This window comes from Geotrypetes seraphini, chromosome 4, assembly GCF_902459505.1.
Source record: "Geotrypetes seraphini chromosome 4, aGeoSer1.1, whole genome shotgun sequence".
NCBI classification, from domain to species: domain Eukaryota; kingdom Metazoa; phylum Chordata; class Amphibia; order Gymnophiona; family Dermophiidae; genus Geotrypetes; species Geotrypetes seraphini.
In genome coordinates this window covers 101,357,315-101,379,977 of record NC_047087.1, presented here as the reverse complement: position 1 = coordinate 101,379,977, position 22,663 = coordinate 101,357,315, and the positions used below count along the sequence as shown (strand labels likewise).

General features: G+C 43.0%; 1 protein-coding gene across 2 annotated transcripts in view; it reads left to right on the top strand.

Moving 5' to 3' along the window:
• Positions 1–22,663, top strand: part of SPAG17 (sperm associated antigen 17) — a 742,651-nt gene that overhangs the window by 682,899 nt on the left and 37,089 nt on the right. For both annotated transcript variants that reach the window (XM_033941513.1, XM_033941512.1), the window contains exons 44-45: positions 12,594–12,763; positions 13,162–13,328. In XM_033941513.1, the coding sequence (XP_033797404.1) occupies positions 12,594–12,763; positions 13,162–13,328 (337 nt within the window). The remainder of the gene's footprint in view (positions 1–12,593; positions 12,764–13,161; positions 13,329–22,663) is intronic.

Below are 22,663 nucleotides of genomic sequence, written 5' to 3'. Positions count from 1 at the left end.
CTCCTCTGATCTGTGTAGGGTTACCATATGGATCCAGAAAAAGGAAGATGGATTGAGACATCCGGGTTTTCAAGTAAATACATTATTGGAAAATCATGTGGCACTCTCTTACGATACAGTGCTATTTGGCATGATGATGAGGGAAAAGAGTCAAATATCATCAGAGAACAACAAGCTTTTATTAGTTATGACAGGGGTTGCCATCCAACACATAACCAACAATTGGAAAAATCACAGAAACCTTAGTTATACATTTTGGTGGAATACATTATGCCATATATTTAAAATGGAACGAGCAATAGCAGTACAAAGAGGGACATATACTAAGTTTATAAAAATATGGGGGCCATTGGCAAAATATTGTAGTGAATAGTCATCACTTCTTCTCTTCTCCTTTTCGTTTTCTTTTTTAGCACACTAATGGGGGGAGGGAGTTGGAAATAATTTTACATAATATGTTATACTATGATATATAATATGTGTATATTTTTATTGAAAATATGATGAAGGGTGGGTGGTAGGGGGTTATTGATTTTACTAGAAGTTTATATGGCAGATATCAAAGTGCTATTTTGGAATAATTTGTTTGTAATATACTCTTTTGTGCACTTGTTTAATTTGAAAATGAATAAAGAATTATTTTTTTAAAAAAAGAGACATCCAGGTTTTACTTCCAGTGCTTTCAATGAAATTAAACCCAAATGTCTCAATCCGTCCTCCTCTTTCTGGAGCCATATGGTAACCCTAGATTTGTGACTTGCTCACTTTCATCCAAGAAGTTCCACTGTTTGAGCCTAGACGTCAAAAGCTTGGCATTGGACTTGATGAGACCAAGCTCTCTGCTCAAGTCATTGAGGTCTTATTTATTTAAAAATGTATAGCCCACTGCATCCCATAGTAATACACAGGTAAATAAAAACACACATAATAAAATAGTTTGGATTGTATGGGTTTCTCTCATCAGCTGCACCACTGATATTGTAAACTGGATCTACATCTCCCTCACTCTCTGACTTGCTGCTCTTTTCTGAAAATAGCTGCTGTTTCTCTGAGGAAGTGGGAATGGGCAGCTCAGGGCAATGTGGCACTGAGGCGATGGATGAAGAAATGTCCAGATATGTGATTACAAATGCATTCTTGCCAGTTCAACATGTAGAAGTAGCAGTTGCTTGAGTGGTCAGTGGGATAGCAAACTCCGTTGCTCTCTTTTCCCCTCTGTAACATCCTGTAGAAGAACAAAATGAAATTATGGTAATGAAAACAATACATTTATTTCACCTATGACTAATGTGTATGAGATTCTCACAACATATTTCATATATGATATATTTTTAAATAACACTGAATTTGTCAATTTAAATATTTCTTAAAATTAAACATTCTAAGAAATTTTATAGCAGAAAATTTCATCATCCTAGTGAGAAACAAAATTGTCTTACCTTCCAGAGTTTTTTTGGCAGTGTTCGCATGTGAAGTGAGGTGCCCAAGATTTGTTTTGATTCCCAGCAGGCATGATGAAATATGCCTTGTAGGCACTGCACATCTTAGCAGATGCTTCTATGGAGTATTTATTTGTTCTTTTATTTGTTTGGCACTGTTTTAGATTAAAAATCAATAAAGATTACAAAAAAAAAGTTGCAGCACATTAATCTCAGGCTGTGGCTGGAGGACACCCGGAAATGTAGACAGTAACGCGATGACATCACACATGCATGTGTGACATCATCACATCAATGTCTGTGCATTTGTGGATGTCCTCCAGCTGCAGCCCTAAGCCTACCATTACTGCCATTGGGGGTTGCTGCAGAAGGAAAGGTGAGGAGAAGGAGCAGAGGCGCAGGCTAACTGATATAGGATGTGCCTCTCACTGTGAGAGGCAAGTCCTGTAAGCAGTTAGCCAGCAAAGACGCCTCTCCTCCTCACCAGCATCTCACGGCACACCTGGAATATTGTGGTGGCACACAGTTTGTGATACACTACACTAGAGAATGACACAGGAACAAATTCGTCCCCATCTCTGTGGGACCTGCCCCTGCCCCATCCCTGCAAGCTCTGTCAACGTCTGCACATTCCTCAAACACTTTAAAATCATAAATGTTTGATACTTGTGCAGATGAGGACAGAGCTTGCAGGGATAGAATTAATGGGGATGGGACAGGGATGGAGATAGATCCCGTGAACTGAGGATAAATTTATCCTCATGTCATTCTCTATGATGCCATCTAAAACAATGTAGATATATGATACTACTTAGGCAGTTGGAACTGAGCTGGTGGGCTTAAGATCTGCATAAAAGGTAAATTTCAAAATATCAACATCCTTATCACAAAAGCAAAGTTGGAGGGGAATGATAACCATTTTCTATACTTTTGTGGAATAGGCAATTAAGAAAGAGCACCTTATAAAATTTTATTAAATAGTGTTATTTGTGCTTGTCATATCTCAGGCTAGAAGTCAAGATGTGACAGTAGTAAAGATATGTAGTATACAACAATATTTGCAATACCCTTCTTAGCAAGGCAACAGGCAGTGAGACTAAACAAACTAGACAAAAAATGAAATTGCCACAGAAAAGTAGTTGGAAAGCAATGATCACAAATGCTCGCAGTCTGAGCAACAAAAATCATGATCTGCAAGCCCTAATATTAGAGGCAGACTTGGATATCATAGCGATCAAAGAGACCTGGTTCAGTGATTCCTATGGATGGGATACAACCATACCAGGCTATAACCTTTTTAGGAAGGACAGAGATAGTCAAAAGGGTGGATGAGTAGCTCTCTATGTGAAGACTGATATCCAAGCGACTAAAATGCAGGGGGCTTGAGGAAAAGAAGAAGCGATATGGATAGCTTTGGAAAGAGAAGATGGAACTTCTATCTATGTGGGTGTTGTCTACAAACCTCCGACTCAAGAGCAGCAAATTGATGAAGATCTTGTTGCAGATATCCAAAAGCTGGGAAAGAAAGGAGAGGTACTGTTGCTGGGGGATTTCAACCTGCCAGATGCTGATTGAAAAATTCTGTCTGTGGAATCGGAAAGAAGTAGAGATATAGTGGGTTCCCTTCAAGTAGCTCTGCTCAGACAAATGGTGACAGAATTGATGAGGGAAAAATGATACTGGATCTGGTGCTCACAAATGGGGAAAGTGTGTCTAATGTCCAAGTGGGGATCCACCTGGGAAGTAGCAACTATCATACGGTTTGGTTTGATATAACATCCAAAGTGGAGAATGGCCACACAAACCTCAAAATCCTGGACTTCAAACGTGCAGACTTTAGTAGAGTGGGGGAGTACCTGAAGAAAGAGCTGATTGGATATGAAAACATAAGGGACATGGAAAACAGTGGTCCAAGTTGAAAGGTGCAATAAAAAGAGCTACTGACCTTTATGTGAGGAAAATAAATAAAAATAAGAGAAAAAGGAAACCAAAGTAGTTCTCCAAACTAGTGGCGGAAAAATAAAGGCAAAAGTGTTGGTGTTCATGAAATATAGAAAAACTGAAGAAGAGGAGTACAGAAAGGAATATTGGATGAAATTGAAAGAAGCCAAGAGAGAGAGAGATGTCTGGTGAAAGCAGAAGAGCAAATTGATAGAAATTTTAAAAAGGGAGGCAAAACCTTTTTCTGGTATATTAGTGAAAGGAAGGAAGACAAAAACTAGAATTACGAGACTGAAAGAAGGTATGAACCGCTATGTGGAGAGTGATGAGGAAAAAGCAAACCTGTTAAACAAATACAGAAGAAAAACCTGGAGAAGGACCGCGATTGGTTAGCAAAGTTACACCTGAGAATGGAGTTGATACTGCGCCATTCACGGAAGAAAGTGTTTATGAACAACTTGAAAAATTGAAGATGGACAAAGCTATGAGACCAGACGGGATCCATCTCAGGATATTGAGGGAGCTCCGAGAGGTTATGGCGGGTCCTCTGAAAGAGTTGTGTGATAAATCTTTAGAGAAGGGAGAGGTTCCACGGGACTGGAGAAGAGTGGATGTGGTCAAAGAGATGAAGCAGGAGACTACATGCCAGTAAGCCTCACTTCGGTTATTGGAAAAATAATGGAAACATTACCAAAGGAAAAGAGTGAAATTCTTAGAAACTAATGGATTACAAGATCCGAGGCAACATGGGTTTATTAAAGGTAAATTGTAACAAACGAATCTGATTGAATTCTTTGACTGGGTGACGTGACCAGAGAATTGGACCAAGGATGTGCACTAGATGCAATTTAGTTAGATTTCAGCAAAGCCTTTGACATGGTTCCTCATAGGAGGCTCTTGAATAAACTCCATAGGCTGAAGTTAGGGCCCAAAGTGGTGAACTGGAATAGAAACTGGTTGATGGGCAGATGCCAGAAGGTGGTGGTTAATGGAATTCATTCGGAGGAGGGAAAGGTGAGTTTCCCTGATGAGCATAAGTTTGCTTCTTGGTAGCACAAGGCTATGCAGTCTGAATCCATGAAGACAATTTTCTTTCATTAACTGCAATATTTTTCCTGTTCAGATCAAAAGAAAGGAAAAGTTGAGAAGGTCCGTTAGTAGAAGCTATTTTACATAGACTTTAGGAGAATACTTCAAATGCATTTAACATGTGAAGTCATTGCTTGCCATTCATATGAAGTAGTGGGTGAAAAACTGGTTTGGTTATTGGTTGATTGGTATGAAAACCTGAGATTGCTTTTGGAAGAAACTTTGGTAATGTATCCTATAAAATGTTTCTAACAATAGGGGGAATTTGTACACATAAACAAAGCTCCTGCCTAAGGGGGTGTCTAAGACTGAGCTGCTCCGCTTCCTCCATTCTCCATCTCTGTAAATATTCCAGTCTAATATGTTCGCAACCTTGGAGTCATCTTTGATTCTGACCTCTCAATTTATATGCTCATCCAACAAACTGCTAAGGCATATTGCTTCTATCTCTACTTCAACAAAATTTGCCCCGTCCTCTCTGAGCACACTACCCGGATCCTTGTCCTCACTCTCATAACCTCATGCTTAGATTACTGCAATCTACTTTTAACTGATCTCCCTTAGTGCTGCCTCTTCCCCCTGCAATCTGTGCAAAACTCTGCTGCATGATTCATCTTCTACCAACCTTGCTACACTCGTGACCCTCTCCTTAACCACAAGAAAAAGGCAAAAGTAGATGTCTTAATCCAACCAAGGTTAAGCTTTATTATAGATATAGTCCCAACAAGGATCCTGGTTTAGGCAGGAAAACTGCCTTCTTCAAGGAATAGAACAACTAAAAAAAATTTTTTAAATTTTTTTTCCATATCTTTATTCATTTTAAAAACCAACATCAAGTGCAACATATTATCAAACAATGTACAAAATAAACAGCACTTAATTCCATCAAATGATATAATAAATACATATCCCTTCCCCACCCACCCACCCTTTCATACAGTAAAAAGACAATCAAGCGTAATACAAATGATCAAGACAAACAAAATTGCAAATAATGAAATTCACAATAAATATAAACATTAAAAAGGAATATCAAAACATAAATAAATGGGAGGGTTAATAAAATATAAGCACTATACAATATTGATAGAATATTAATTTGTGTGTAATGATAAATAAACTTCAGATTGGACGGGTGTATATTCTCTTACCCCTCCTAACTCTCTTCACAGTAAATAGTACAACGTTTATAGTTCCTCAGAAGTACCACCTAGCACTCATACAAATTCATTGTGTCAGGCTTTATGTACTACTTCCTCACCGGATCTTCCATACTTTGCTATTAAATTTATAAATACTTTTTTCCACCTTAGAGTATAAATAGTTTAAATGCTTAGCTTAAAACTTGTGGTCATGCTTTCAGAGATTTATACTGCCAACATGTTTCACCCGAAGGGGTTTTATCTGGGCTGAGAGCTGAGATTTTAACAGCTCCATCCCTAGGAATGGATAATACTACAGTGGCTCTTGATGATGGTTGGATGGATGTCTTTAATAAACAAAAAGACCTCATATGCCTAGAATTGCATAGTGCCTCGCTGGTTGATTATTGCAAACTGGAAATTATCCCGAGGGGGCTTTGGATGTCTCGTGTCCCCCCCCCCTTCCTCCCCCCCGGTTATTTGAGGATGATCCCAGTTTTGTAGACCACTGGAATAAATCGTTGCTCCCTCAATTTAATGTTGTTGTTGATTCAAATGGCACAGACCCGAATTCAGGGGGAGCAACAGATTGTAACAGAGGCACTAGAGGCCCTTAAAACCTCTGAGGCCTATGAGAGTAAATTAAATGACATGCGGTTTAAAGCTGATAGGTTTAAAGGGGAATTACGTCAGCAAAAAATCAAGAAGTTTTAAAGAGACCAGAGAGATTATTCCTCTGTTTTGTATATGTATGGATGAAACAAGACAATGGTGTGAATGATAAGGGGATTCAGAATAAGGCCACTAGATTTCAATTATCATTGGGTGGGACCAGTGGCAGTGATGATTCTTCTCAGAGAGCTGAGAAGGAAGGGGATCCCAAGCAAACCGGGGGGCGAAGCAGCAATTGCAGGAGTCGCAGCAGGAAATATCAAACGAGGTCCCAGTCCAGAGCAAATCAGCTGTGGTAAATATTTCAGGGTATGCCCTGTCCAGTGCAGCAGAGGAGAGTTTGTTAGCTAGGGGATTGTCATTTGTACCAACTGAAAAACATTCCCCTTTCCAATTCCAGGTGGAACTAGAGAATTTTATTAGGAAGCTACAGTTGAGATTATTTTTGATCAAACTCTGGATCCCCCTTTAGACCACTCAGTTGCTAGAAATAAATCTGGTTGGATCCTGTTCTCAGTGCTTTTTGCCTCGCTGTTTTAAAAGATATTACAGAGGTGGAGAGGCTGGATAGGCGTTTTCACCATAATTTGACATGCATCAAACGAGACGCATTGTTGAGGTTGAAAACCGAGACTTCAGTGGTGATACGACAGGCGGATAAGGGGGGTGCTATTGTGATTTGGGGACGGGAGCAATATTTGGCAGAAGCTAATAATCAACTCTATCAGGCTAACAATTATCTCCCCCTGGACAGAGACCCTTTGGATGAAATGTTTGACACACTGGTGGGGATGGTGAATAAAGGTAAAAAGGAAGGTTTCCTTACATTAGCTGAATATAGCTTTTTGACTTTTAAATATTTTAAGGTGCCTGTCTTTTATTTACTTCTGAAAATACATAAGAATATGGAAACCCTCCCAGGTAGACCTATAGAGATTCCTTATTAGAGAGTGTGTAAGTATGTGGATGCTCATTTTCAACCTTGTCTTTTATCTGTGAAATCTTTATTGAAAAATACCACACATTTTTTGAAATTGTTGGAAAGTTGGGAACCTGGATTATCTGAAGTCAGCTTTTTAGTGACATTTGATGTAGCCTCCTTGTATACCTCCATCCCTCAGGATGAGGTTTTGGAGGTTTTACAACAGTTTTTGAGTCAATTGCCTCGTCCTTGGCTGGTTCCCCCAGAGTTTTTGTTGGACTGATCTCTCTAGCTATGAAGAAGAACTATTTTTTATTTGAGGGACAGTTCTATATGCAACTCTCTAGGGTGGCTATGGGTGCTATCTTCGCTCCCACAATAGCGAACTTGTTCATGGGTTATTTTGAAGAACGGTTCATTTATTCCTCTAGATTTTTTCAGGCGATGATGGGGTGGACCGCTTCATAGATGATATTTTTTGTCTGTGGCGAGGCTCTCTGGATGAACTTTTGTCATTCAGAGATTACATCAATACATGCCATCCCTCATTGAGATTTGAGATGAAATTCCATCAAACTAAGATTGCTTTTCTAGATGTCAGTGTGGAGATAGTGGATGGTTTGGTGCACACCACTATACATGTGATCGTAATTCCCTTTTACAGTTTAATAGTATGCACCCATATGCAATGAAGACGAGCATTCCTTTTGTTCAGTTTTTACGTTACAGACGCATCTGTAGTACCAATTTAGAATTTTGTCATCAATCTGCCAGATTACAGGAGAAGTTTGATCAGAGGGGTTATCCTGCCTCTGTGGTAGCAAGAGCTGCCAAGAGGGCTCTTTATAATCACAGGTAATCCCTACTTAAATATCGTAATGTACAATCTCCACAGGACATGATTCCATTTGTATCCACGTTTAATCAGATGTCTAGAACTTCACAGCAGGTGATCCTTAGGCATTTGAACATTGTACGGATACACCCGAGTTTTCAACATCTCAGGATTTTATTTTCCTATGGGCGTAATTGGAATCTTTGTGACATCTTAAGTCCTAATGTGCTTAGACCAATAACATTTGAACTAAATACAGCGGTAGAACCTGGCCAGCGAAGCTGTGGTCAGTGCTCTCTGTGCCCCCAGATGATAGAGTCTGATGAGTTTGTTCATCCTGGGATTGGCCAAGTGTTCAAGTTACAGAGTTCCACCTCATGCTTAACAGAAGGGGTAGTATATATCATCATGTGCCCCTGTTTAAAACTGTATATGAGACACATGTACCATCGTTTTAAGACTCGACTAATTGAGCACAGATCCTGTTTAAATACCCGACGTCTGGAGGAGCCTTTGGTGGTGCTTTGTTTGGAGGCTCACCATGAGTTTGGGGTATTGCGATGCACTGTGATTGAACATATTTGTTACCCAGTTTGTCATGGAGATTGAAGGCATCTACTCCGACAGAAGGAACAGCGTTGGATCTACACCATGTAATCGGTTCACCCTAAGGGATTAAATGCCTGGATTGAATGGGCGGCGTTCTTTGGCTCATGATGCGTTCTGATTGGTAAGTGGTAATGAGGGGCGTAGCTTTTGGAAAGTTTATCAGCCTGTGACTGCGTATCTCTTTGCGCCAGAAGTGATTTGGAAAGTGGAATGGGAGCCTGATATGCACAGTGGGTCTTGATATATTGCTTGTGAAGCAGTGGAACTGATACCCCTGATGCAGCGAGACGAAGCGAAATGGAGAGTTCCCCGTCGGGTCAACTAGGTGCAGGGTCTAGGATTGAGAGATGGGATTGAAGAGAACCTGGACATTATTGGCAGCTAAGTTTTTCTGTTTTATTCTGCTTCCTATGCAATATCAGTGACTGTAGTGCGGAAGTGCTCAATTACCCACAATATCACGGTTTGGGGTTTTGTTCCCTGGCGTGCTGTATGGCATTACTCTACAGGCTATTTCAGTGCCTTTTTTCATTTTTTTTCACTTTTTATGTTCATATGTGCAAGAGGTTATCTTATGAAGTGGAGTTTTTTGCCAGATGAAGCAGAACTGAGGCTTTTTCTCCATTTCTTTCTTTTTTTCTTTGTTTCTTTCCTGTTCTTCTTTTGGTTTTTCCACTTGTGGTTGTGTGAATGTATGGTGTGTTTGATTGAGGCCTTTTAGTGTTGTAGAGCCTTTTGTCAGTTCCATATAGGGTATTGATTTGAGTATAAAAGTAGAATTTACAGACCCTGATCCTTAGGTGAGTGGGTAGTTTTATCAAGGCGCCCCTTCCCTTGTTTAAAAACAGACTGAAACTCATCTTTTTGATGGAGCATTCAATCCATAACCCTACTCCCCACTTCCCACCAACCTAGCCAGCAGATTAACCGTTCCCCTTAACTATATCTATGACATCCTGTTTCTGTCTTGTTTGTTTAGATTGTAAGCTCTTGAGCAGGAACTGTCTTCTTTGTGACTGTACAGAGCTGCATATGTCTGGTAACACTATTGAAACAATTAATAATAGTAGTAATATTAGTACTATAACCAATCAGTTGTCCTAGTATTTTCCCAAGGCCACATTATCATGAAGGTGGATGTATCTTGAACACTTTGGATTTCAAGAGATGATTTACTTTCTACTTGGAGTGGATTAAATTACAGCCAGATTTTCATTTTAGCCCCAATTACCTTGAGACTGATATAGCCAAATGTACCTTTTCAATCTGGATAACAGAGTACATCTCTTTCAGACATGCCTAGGCAAAGTTGACCATCAAAGTACATGCAAGACTCATAGGGCTAGATTCACTAAGGATTGTGTCCCAACCATTTTGTGACCCGATTTTCCTCCAACCCGGTTCACTAACCTCGTGGCCAATGATCCTCTGATCCAATCATGCAAATGAGGGGAAACGGCATGTAAAGTAGGAAGGATGCAATTTACTAAACTAAAGAAGGCACACCAACTGGGCTGGCCATTCCAAAAACAAGCGACAGGTGAGGACCAGTCGCTTGAGCAAAAACCCTACTCTCTGCCCCGATTCTCCTGCTCTTGGTGCCCTGCTCTCTGCCCCGATTCTGCTTCTCTGCTCTCTGTTCTAATCTCCTGCTCTCTGCCCCGACTCCATGGTTTTAACCCGCTGTGCAGCCCTGCTTTCAACCCACAGGTTAAAACCACAGACTCACAAATGTTTCCAGCTTAATAACAAAAAAAAAAAATGTTTAAAGTGCAGTGAGCATGTGCAAACCATCTACAGCAGGGGTGTCAAAGTCCCTCAAGGGCCGCAATCCAGTCTGGTTTTCAGAATTTCCCCAATGAATATGCATGAGATTTATTTGCATGCATTGCTTTCATTGTATGCTAATAGATCTCATGCTTATTCATTGGAAAAATCCTGAAAACCCAACTGGATTGCGGCCCTCGAGGAGGGATTTTGACACCTTTGATCTACAGGCAAAGGAGATGGTCTGCACATGCGTCAGGATTTCTGGAGAGCGATTCGTGCGGTCAGTGAGGGGCATGATTAAGATCGCCCTTATTTGCATGAGGGTGCTTTGTGAATCAGCCCCCTGTCCACGGATCAGATCACACAGGAAAATAATTTGAGTCATTTTAAAAGTAACTTAAAGAGTTTCCTTTTTAAAGATGCCTTTAATCTTTAAATTATGTTCAAATTTTTACATTAGTTTCTTTCAGGTTTCCATTTTTCCCTCCCTAATGTTCTCTTCTATTATGGTTCTCTTCTGTACTTTAAAATATTGAATTGTAGTTCTGTCCCTCTTTACCTTGTGTATTGATTAGTCTGTAAGTCTGTCTGTCTAACCCATTATTTTAAATTTTAAACGATATGTTTAAATATATGCTTTTTTTTTTATTATTAATGTTGTATCTCACTTAGTAAAACTAAATAAGTGATTCATCAAACTAAAATAAAACTTGAAACTTGATCCATGGCCTTAGTGAATCTAGCCCATAGTGTCAGAACTACTTATGGTAGCATCAGTAGTGGTCCTGAGACTGGACTCCATGTAAGAGATTTTCAAAGCTTTCCACACATTCACATTACACTGTTGTTTGAAAAGGAATTCCTGATGCAACAGTAGATTTTTCATATGTGTCATGAGGAAATTCTTTGAGGTTTAGAATCCAACTCCTTCCTCCCCACTTTTCCCCCTTGGATCTTTCATTAAACTTCAGGTTACCTTCTTAAAAATTTAAAGCCATAGAAAACATCAGCACTCTGGGCTAGATTCACTAAGGCCACGGATTGGATCCGATCTGTGAGCGATCCGATCCGTGGCCGGGGGCCTGATTCACGAAGTGCCCTCATGCAAATGAGGGCGATCATAATCATTCCCCCCTCCCCCCCCACTGACCGCATGAATTGCTCTCCAGTGATCCTGACGCATGTGCAGACCATCTCCTTTGCCTGTAGATGGTCTGTGCATGCTCACTGCATTTGAAATTTTTTTGGGGGGGTTATCAAGCAGGAAACTTTCACTAGCCCGTGGTTTTAACCCATGGGTTGAAAGCAAGGCTACACCACGGGTTAAAACCACGGAGTCAGGGCAGTGAAGCAGAATCAGGTCAGAGAGCAGGAGAAGCAGGAGATCGGAGCAGAGAGCAGAGAAGCAGGATCGGGGCAGAGAACAGGGCACCAAGAGCATGAGAATCAGGGCAGAGAAGCAGAATCGGGGCAGAGACCAGGGCACCAAGTGCAGGAGAATCGGGGTAGAGAGTAGGGTTTTTGCTCAAGCGACTGGTCCTCACCAGTCACTTGTTTTTGGATTGGCCAGCCCAGTCGGTTTGCCTTCTTTAGTTTAATGAAACTGCGTCCTTCCTACTTTGCATGCCGTTTCGTTTCCCCTCATTTGCCTGTTCAAATCGGAGGATGATCGGCCACAAGGTTGGTGAATCGGGTTGGAGGAAAATTGGGTCGCAAAGTGGTTGCCAAATGGTCGGGACATGATCTGTGTCCTTAGTGACTCTAGCCCTCTATTTTTCCATTGTTTCCTTTTTTGTTAAAAGCAAACTGCAGCTAGGGATTTCCATGTGTCACTCAGAACTGTATGACATGCTTGTCCTTGGAGAAAATAAAGCTACTTCCCTGTAACATGGGTTCTGTGAAGTCAGTAGTTACATAGTCCTCACAAAGTCCCCCCTGCTCTTCATGATAATACAGACACCGGAAGCACCACACAAGTTCACCATTCTAAAAAGCCCTTAGCTTCAAGAACTTGTTGCTTCAATTTTTTTTCCCCATCAAAGGCTCTGTTACATATGTATCAGAACTATGTAACTGCTATCCTCTGCTTTTTCTTCTGAAAGGACTAGAATCCTAATCTTATTCAAAATAAATTCTCTATAGCACAAAGTAAAATATTCTTCCCATTTTAACAGATAAAGAAGACATACCGGTACTTAATTTTGCTCCTATATCTTCTGGAGGAAAAAAAAGTTCCCGCTTCCAAAGCTTGATGGTGGATGTCACCGGGCAACCAAGGAAAGAGAGAGTAAAACTACCAGCTTCCATTCTTAGCTCTAAACCATCATCAGTACTCAAGACAAAGGTTTGATTGCTGCTATGCTTATGCAAGAATTATGTAGTAGAACAAGAGCTGAAAATTCAGTGACCTAGAATTCTGAGGTCTTAAGGGATTAAGCAGGAAAAATGAATCTTGTTCCAAACTGCCTTAACACTTGGAAACGAATAAAAAAATTTCAGCTTAGCTTCGCTTGTATTCTTGCAGCTGTACATGGAAGATAATATCCCTGGATAAATACAGAATTTTTTTTTTTCAATTTAAATCCTCAATTTAAAATATATATATATATATATATACGCTGTGGTATTCATAATGTGGATTTATATTCAAAAATGTGTGCACATTTCTTCTTGCCAAATATATCCTTTTCAGTAAATATAAATGTGTATATATAAACCAAACTTCTTTACCTTTGATTCCAGTTTGCCGGTGTAGAACATTCTGGATTGTGGAAAAACATAAATAATATGAAGCCCCTACCTGGTGGCTTTCATCTCATGCCACATAAGGTAGATTTTGGCGTTCTCAAAGAGGGCTGCACTCACTCTGTCAGCGTTATTATGAAGAATGTAGGTGTGGACTTTCCCAGGTTAGATATAAATGAAATTACAATCTTACAACTATATACTCCAATATCAGGATTATTTTATTGATTTTACATTTGAGGTTAAAAAAAGAAGACAAAATAAATCATAGGAAATGCCTCTAACAAATTCATATTAAGGAGCAGATTTGTTATATGTATACAAATACTATTCAAGATTTATGCAAGAAAATCTCTTTTCAGCTAAGAATAAGCAGGATAACAGCCTTCACAAGTAGGTGACATCATCAAAGACAGCCCACTGTCAGAGCAATGTTTTCATAGCTTTAGTGCTTTGTATGAAATTTTACTAAGCATTTGCAGGAGTTACCACCCCTACATAATTGTACAGAGTCTACTTTATCCATGGGAGCCCAGAGATCACTGTGTTTCAGCATGTCAAATAATTTTTTACCAGTTGCCTTCACCTATAGAGAAGCATAAACTTATGGTTCTCTAAGCTTACTTTCAAAATTAAAGATTATTTTTGGGTGTGAGAATTTGCTTTGAATATCTATCTGAGTTTATATGGCCAGCCAAAGGCAGTGGAATTACATTATATTAGGAATTTCTATTCCGCCATTACCTTGCGGTTCAAGGCAGATTACAAGTGGTTTGTCAGGACATTAGAAGTATTTAGGGAGTAGTTTGTACATTTCTTTGAGTTGCTAAGGATTACATTTGAATTGTCATGGTATTAGAAGTACATATGGAGTAGTTGCAGGTGATGCTTGGGACATTTAGTTAGATTGAGTTAGTTCAGTTTTATGTGTTTTTTGAATAGAAGGGTTTTTATTTCTTTTTTGAAGGTTTTGTAGTCTGTGGTCGAGGTCAAAAGGTTGTAGAGTTGGAGGTCGAGTGTTGCAGCTCGAGTGGCTAGGAGGTTTTCGTACAGTTTCTTTCTTTTGATGTTTTTGGTTGGAGGGTGTGTGAATAGTGCGTGGGTTCTCCTTTTTGTTTGGGGGGTCCAAAAGCTCCAACCTAGACACCGCCCCAGACCTACCCAAGCTCCTCCCCAGACCTCACCCCCATAATAATAGTACTAATTGTAAACACCATTTCTTCCATTCATTTTTCATATACACATAATATAATCTTATTAATAATACACAATGGTAACCACAAAATTAAACTACACAAAGTGCATTCTTTTTCCCCTTCCCACCACTGCACAGCATTTCTTCTTCTCTCCTCCACCCCCATGTGCAACGTCTTCCTCTCTCTCATTCCCTTCCTTGCTGCAAAGGGAATGGGGAAAGAGAGAGAGAGGGATCCAGGGTGCCTCTCTCCCACCCCCTCTACTGCCACATGCAATATTTCTCTCTCTCTTATCTCCTGGACTGTGTGCAGTATCTTTCGCCCCTGCCCACCAGTCCCATGTCCAACATTTCTGCTTCTATCACCCTTCTCCAGCTCTATGCCACATCTCTTCCTCCATTCCTTCCACCATCATGTCCAACATTCCTCCCTCTTGCATCCATTTCCATCTGTCCCACTGTTCCTCTCCACCACCACATCCAAAATTTCTCCCTCTTATCTCTCTCCACCTCACACCTCTCCATCACCATGTCCAATAATTCTCCTCTTTCTTCCTTTCCCCATGTACACTTCTCCCTCCGTATTCACGGTTTCAGCATTCGCAGTTTTGATTATTCATGTTTTTTAGCTTGCTGGCTCCTCCCCCCAAATTACATCAGCTTGCGTAGAGAAATCGCCGACTTTAAGTGTTTACATAGAAAATCGCTGATTCCTAGGACTTTTTTCACCTTGTTTTTGCCTCCTCTCCTTCAGAAACAGGCCAGGTCTCCCACCATGTTATTCGTGGTTTCACCATATTCACGATAGTTTTTAATAGAAAACAGCAAATAACATATAAAAAAATTATTCGTGATTTTTCAGTATTTGCGGTTCTGTTAATCCCCTATCACAGTGAATACGGAGGGAGAAGTATACACCATCTCTTTCCCTCTTACTCACACCCATGCTTAACAATTCTCCCTTTCTATTCCCTCCCCACCTCAGCATCTCTTTCACCCATCCTTCCATCCTATGTCCCAAATTCATACCCCCTCCCTCCTTCTCTCCTGTGTCCCAAGTTCATGCCCCCTCCAAAGAGTCTGTACCTGTGTTCTGGCTGGCTCTAAAACAGTGTTCTTCAACCTTTTGACACCTATGGATCGGCAGAAATAAAATAATTATTTTGTGGACCGGCATCGGTCTACAGACTGGCAGTTGAAGAACAATGGGCTAAGTCATGCTCATCTCCACTCAATCTCTGCCCCAGACCCCGCCCCCATAATAGTACTAATTGTAACACCATTTTTTCCATTCATTTTTCATATATACACACAATATAATTGTATTAACAACACATAATGGTTAACCACAAAATTAAAATACACAAAGCGCACTGTATGCTTTTCAACATTCATTCCTACCAGAAAATAGATAACCCCATGCAAATGCAGGACCAAAAATGAAAAGTATTAATATTTACAAACAAACCCTAAGATGCAAGACTCTGCAAGCAGTACAACCCCAGAGGAAAAGAAACAAATGCATTTCTTCCTGAACAAACAAATCAATCACTAAATAAAAAAAATAAAAGCATTTCTCCTACCGTTGTTGTCTCTCTCCCTCCATGTGCCTTGCCTTGCCTTCTGGCCTGCCCCCCCCCCCCCCCCGGTGTTATCTTTGGACCGGTCTATGGTGCGATCAACGCAGCTTCTTCGGGCTGGCTCCCTGAGTGCTGCATTGCACAAAGCTGTGGGCAGCAACTCCTCACGCCTCATCTGGAAGCCTTCCCTTTGACATTGCGACATCAGAGAGAAGGCTTACGATTCAGGCGCAGGACGCAGGTAGGAGCCTTTTTCCATGGCTTTGTGCACTGCAGCACTCAGGGAACTGGCCCGAAGATGCCGCGTTGATCGCACCATGGACTGATGGCTAAAGAACATGCTGGACATGCTGGACATGGACATGCTGGCCCTGTGGACTGGCAGAAAATTTTTGCAGACTGGCACCGGTCCACGGACCGGCAGTTGAAGAACACTGCTCTAAAACTTCCAAGTAGGTCTCCTCCTCATTCTATCCAGCTGCACTTCTCTTTTCATAAAGCCACAGGTAGCAGCAGCAGAGTATGGCCAAAGGTCCCGGTGTGCTCCCAAGCATAACATCTCTCACGTCTCACAGTCCCCAGTCCATATTGCCTCCGCCCAGTGGCGTACCAAGGGGGGGCGGGAGGGGCGGTCCGCCCCGGATGCCAGTCCTGAGGGGGTACTCCCGGCCTTGCCGTTCAGTCCCCCCCCACCCCCGAAGGACCGCTCGCCCCACTGACCTTCCTGCACCACCTATGAAGCAGCCTGAAGCAGGATCGCGACGTCAGCGATTCCTGAGCTGCTTGGGCGCTGCTTCCTGCGCCGCAATCCCGCTCCTCCTCTGACGTCAGAGGAGGGGCGGGGCCGCAGTGCAGGAAGCAGCGCCTAAGCAGCGCAGGGATCGCTGACGTCGCTATCCTGCTGCGGCTGCTTCATAGGTGGTGCGGGGAGGCCAGGGGGCGAGCGGTCCTTCGGAGTGGGTCGGGGCATCAGGCCTTCAGGGTGGGGCGGGTGGGCAGGCAGGCAGGCAGGCTGGCTTTCAAGGGGGAGGGGGGTAACAGGCAGGCAGGCAGACCTTCAAGGGGGGGGACAGGCTGGCCTTCAAGGGGGGAGGCAGGCCTTCTAGGGGGGGACAGGTCTTCGGGGTGTGTGCAGACCTTCAAGGGGTGCAGGCCTTCAAGGGGGAGGGACAGGCCTTTAAGGGGGGGCAGGCAGGCCTTCAAGGGGGGGACAGGCCTACAAGGGGGAGGGACAGGCCTACAAGGGGGTGGGACAGGCCTTCAAGGGGGGGGCAGGCCTTCGGGGGAGGGTGCAGGCCTTTGGGGGGGGGTGCAGACCTTCAAGGGGGTGCAGGCCTTTAAGGGGGGGACAGGCAGACAGGCCTTCAAGGGGGGACAGGCCTACAAGGGGGTGGGACAGGCCTACAGGGGGGGGTGGGACAGGCCTTCAAGGGGGGGGACAGGCCTTCGGGGGGGTGCAGGCCTTCAAGGGGGGGACAGGCCTTTGGGGGGGTGCAGACCTTCAAGGGGGTGCAGGCCTTCAAGGGGGGGACAGGTCTTCAAGGGGGGGACAGGCAGGCAGGCCTTCAAGGGTGGGACAGGCCTACAAGGGGGTGGGACAGGCCTTCAAGGGGGGGACAGGCCTTCGGGGGGGTGCAGGCCTTCAGGGGGTACAGACCTTCAAGGGGGGGACAGGCCTACAAGGGGGTGGGACAGGCCTTCAAGGGGGTGCAAGTCTTCAAGGGGGGACAGGCAGACCTTTAAGGGGGACAGGCCTTTGGGGGGACCCTGGTTTAGAAGTACACGGAGGGAAGGGGGTGTTCAAAGAGATGTGCATATGCCAAACTTTGGGGGGGGGGAAGAAATAATGGGTCTGAAAATAGAAGAGAGGGAGAGAGATGATGGACCATGGGATTTAGGGAGGGAGGGAAGGAACAGAAAGGGAGAGAAATTGGACACAAGGGATGGTGTGGAGGAGGGATAGAGATACTGGATAGGAAAGTAATTGGGAAAAGAAAGGGAGAGATGGTGGACTCTGGGGTGGTGGGGAAGGAGGGAGAGATACCGGATGAAAGGGTAGTTAAGAAAAGGTGGATCTGTGGAGGGAGATGAAAAAAAGGAAAGATACTAGACTTCCTGGGGAGGGAAGGGAAATGGAAAGGAAGGACAGAGTTGGCAGATGGATGGTTAGCATGCAGAAAGAAGGAGACCCTGGCAAGCAAGTTATCAGAAGAAAACCAGAGCCTTGGACCAACAAGATTTGAAATATAACCAGACAACAAAAGGTAGAAAAATTAATTTTATTTTCTGTTTTGTGATTACAATATGTCAGATTTGAAATGTGTATCCTGCCAGAGCTGGTGTTGGACCGCAAACGTGAGATAGGATTTAACAGAGAGAGGAAAAGTCCTTTTTGTTTCTTTATTTTATTTACACCACAGCGCCAGTGTGGTTAGGAGAAGCCAAAGGGGGTGAAAAAGCTATAAAACCCACCAGGAGTTTTGAAAAAAATCACCCAACTGGGCAGGAAAATCGAATTGAAAAACCAATTCAATAGGCTGAATCGAATCAAATTTTTTTTTCCTGAATCTGGCAGCATTAATTTGCACTACTGTCTTAGACTTTAGGACCTGGGATTGGGGAGAGATGGCATCCTCAGTACTTTATAATGCAAGTGAAACGAGGATTTGGTCAGACTTTTGAAGGGTCTGCAGAAAAAAAATATTGTATAGGCCGGGGACATGAGACAGCAGGAAACGGGAACTTTTCTTCCTTCTATTTTTGTGAATGGAAAGGCTGAGGATGTCAGAGAGTTCAGTTAAAATATGTGCTTTATAAGAAAATATAATAATGTGTTTTATAAAGTTTATAGCATAGCTGGCCTACCCAGTGAGGTGTTCCTAGTGGTGGTGGTGGCAGCGTGTCAATGTGTTGAGAGGAAGAGGTGGTCTGGGAAATTCTGCTGAGCAAACTCCGGGCCCATTTCCTCCCCCCCAGTTAGTCCACTCCACTCAACTGGTTCACACACTGAGTGGGTCTTTGGGTGTTGTTTTGGGATCTCTTCCAGTGGTTTATCAGTATCTCCTTCTGGTCCAAGGAAGGAAACTTTGTTATCCTTAGCATTGACCTACAGAATATGTTTGTAACAGCGCTGCTTGTGTGGCATTAGGCTATGTAGTGATCGAAAGAAAAAAACAGACCTTTGCACATTTTTGCACTGTATGGTGGGTGTATGAGGAGATTCACATTTCCTGCACAGCTAAGTCCATGTGAAGTTACCTTGTGCTGTATTTGACATCTAGCAAGGTCTCTGTTTGAAAGGAAAGATCTAAACTTAAAAATGAAGTGTCCAGAAGTTATGATAAAAGCAGATAGTGTAGCTGGTTTTAAGAAAGATTTGGACAAATTCCTGGAGGAAAAGTCCATAATCTGTTATTAAGACATGGGGGAAGTGTCTGCTTGCCCTGGATCGGTAGCATGGAATGTTGCTACTCTTTGGGTTTTGACCAGGTATTAGTGTCCTGGATTGGCTACCATGAGAATGGGCTACTGGGCATGATGGACCATTGGTCTGACCCAGTTAGGCTATTCTTATGTTATGTTCTCATCTGTAGGGGCCTTTGTTTTCACTTCTTATTTTAATGTATTTTTTTTCTGGGAACTTATCAGTGTTTTTTATAATGGGAACAAAAATGGAAGAGAATTAATGTGTGTGGGATGAGGGGGTAACTAATTTCTTCAGCTAAATAATTCAATCTACTTCAAACAGACATAGGAGAACTCTCGCACCATTCACACACCCTCCAACTAAAAACGTCAAAAGAAAAAAACTGTTCGACAACCTCCTAGCCATTCGAGCTGCAACACTCGACCCCCAACTCTACAACCAATTGACATCGACCACAGACTGCAAAACCTTCAAAAAGAAATAAAAACCCTTCTATTCAAAAAACACATAAAACCGAACTAACATAATCAGAACTGTCCCAAGCATCACCTGCAACTACTCCATATGTACTTCTGATGTCATGACAATTCAGACATAATTTATGTTATGTTATGGTATGTTTGGAATAATGGTTACATGTATGAGGTTCAATACAAGAAAATTTTCACTGCCTGTTTCTATTCTGACCATTTATTCCGTTTCATGGTCATTACATAAAATATTTTTTTACATGGGGGGGGTCAAAAAATGATGGGCCCCAGGTGCCACATACCCTAGGTACGCCACTGCCTCCTCCTGTTCCTAGCCATGTCTTCTCTTCCTTTTTCTTTCCTCGAGTTGTCCATTTCTCCCTCCCTCTTCTGTCCCCTCCCTGAATCTCTCTCCCTCTCCCAATCTTGCCCCCTCCACATCCATTTCTCCCCCTCCACCTTCCCTCATGTCCATCTCTCCCTCTCTTACTTCCTCTGTACATATCTCTCCCTCCCCCTTCTGTCCCCTCCCTGAATCAATCTCCCTCTACCCATCTTGCCGCCTCCACATCCATTTCACCCTTTCCCCATGTCCATCTTTCCTTCTCTTACTTCTGTCCATATTTCTACCTTCCCCAGACCCACATGCTTCTCCCTTCTATACCTAGCTGTCGGCACTCTGTAATGCGCTCCAGCAGGCATCTACTCCTCCCCCTTCCCACCTGCTTACCCGCCTGCAGCATTTAACTTCATAGAAAAGTGCATTTAACATCATAGAAAGCGCGCCGTGCTGCTGCTAGCCTCAGCATTTTCTCTCCACTGCGGCCGGCCTATCAGAAACAAGAAGTTGTAAGAGAGGGTGGGCCAGCAGCAGTGCAGTGCTTTCTAAAAAGTTAAACACAGCGGGAGGGTGAGCAGGTGGGAGAGAGGAGGGGGGAGAAGTAGATACTGGTAGGGCATGTTAGAGAGACATGCTGGCTGGTAGTAAGCTCCCAGCCTCGCAAGAAGTGCGTTTGTGTGTGTGTGTGTGTGGGGGGGGGGTTCCCCCCACTAGATCATCTACAGGAGAGGTAATTTTGGGAGAGACCATGGCCCCTGTGGCCCCCCGTTCCAACGCCTATGTGGCCAGCTGTCTCTTGTCCAGTGAAGTGCAATATTCAGTACTAAACCACCTAAGTGAAACCAGATAAAAAGTTGAGCTGTACTGTATGTGGTCAGATTTGTCCAGTTAACTTAGGGTCCTTTCCAGTGCAATAGGGATGGCATGCTGAACTAAGGGTCTTCGATCTGCTTCCTCGAGTTCTTTGCAGGAGATGCTGATCACCATTTTCAGCACCGCCTCCTTTTCCCTGCTCTCTGCTGCCCTCTGTCAGTTATTTCTTCAGCAAACAAGCCTGCATGAGCAACTTGGATCTGCTCGGTTTCCTTTTTTGCAATTTTCATGCAGTACTATATGTTCCAGTAAAGCTCTAGTGACTGCCTAGCCTGCGTGAGAGGAGCAGACTTTGGTCTGCAGATGATAAATGAATCCTGCGGGGACCTGCTCAGAGAGCCTGCTGAACTGTGGAGCTCTGGGTTTTCCCCTACTGCTTGACTCACTCCTTGACTTGATCAGGAGTGCTAGTGCATGCTGTACAGGCACCAATTGTGTTTCTTCAGAAAGTACATGGTATCGGCTGCACTTTCCTCCCCCCTCTTTGCAGCATTTGGATCTTGGTTGAGGCTTAGTCCAGCAGTGGTCTGACTGGCAGCTGAAGATTCAGAAGAGACAGCTTTCCTGGAGTCAGAGGTCCTCTCCGGTTTCCAGCTGTCCTTAGGGAGCTAAGGCAGTCTGCAGCACTTCTTCCAGTGTCTGGTCTGTGAATAGGGTTGTCATAGCTGGGATACCATATGACTCCAGAAAAAAAAGAGGATAGATAGATATCTGGGTTTTACTTCCATTGAAAACAATAGAAGTAAGGAGGATAGACTGAATCATCTAGGTTTTACTTCCATTGAAAGCAATGGAAATAAAACCCAGATGTCTCAATCTGACCTCCTTTTCTGGAGCCATATGGTAAACTTAGTCATAACCCACAGGGCAGTGCGGGGTGGGGGTTCGAAAGTTGTTGTTTTTGAAGGTTTAATTTGATGTAGCCTTGTTTCCTCATTGGAAAAATCCTAAAATCTCTGTTTTTTGCTGTCTTCTGTTGAAATTACAGCCATTTTTTCAACAGGAAATCCTGGTAGTGGCCATCTTGGATTTTTCTCACTTTGGATTTTTAAGTTCTCCGACTTCTTTAAAAAGCTTGATTTTTGATTCTGATTACCAGGGATGGAGTCCTCTGGTTCCACTAACAAGAATATATGTGAAATTTGTTCCGGTTGGGAACTGGAAGAGCATCTTTGTGCTGCGTGTTCCTCCACACAAGATGGGGAGGCGGGAACCTCTGGTCCAGCCTCTGATCACCTCATTAAGGCTGCCAAAAGATTATTTGGAAGGTTGGGGGATGGTTATAGCCTCTCTTGAGTCCCAGAGTGTGGCGCCAGTGCCTAGTAAGGGCTCTGATGGCCCTAGATTGAAAAGAAAGCACTCTAAACCTCCTCTTGTAGGGGATTCTCAGTCCTTTATGCCTAACTATGTAAACTTGCTCTGGCAAGCTTATGTCAGTGGCATTAGCGCACCTTCTGGGTCCACTGGACAGCAATTGGCCAAGCAGCCTTCCCAAAGTCCAGCGTCTGTTCCACTAAGAAGACCTGCATCTCCCACAGTCTCCGACAATTGGTCAGATGGGGTCACTGAGGAGGTTGATCTGAATGCTTTTCCTCTTTCCCAGAGTGAAACCTC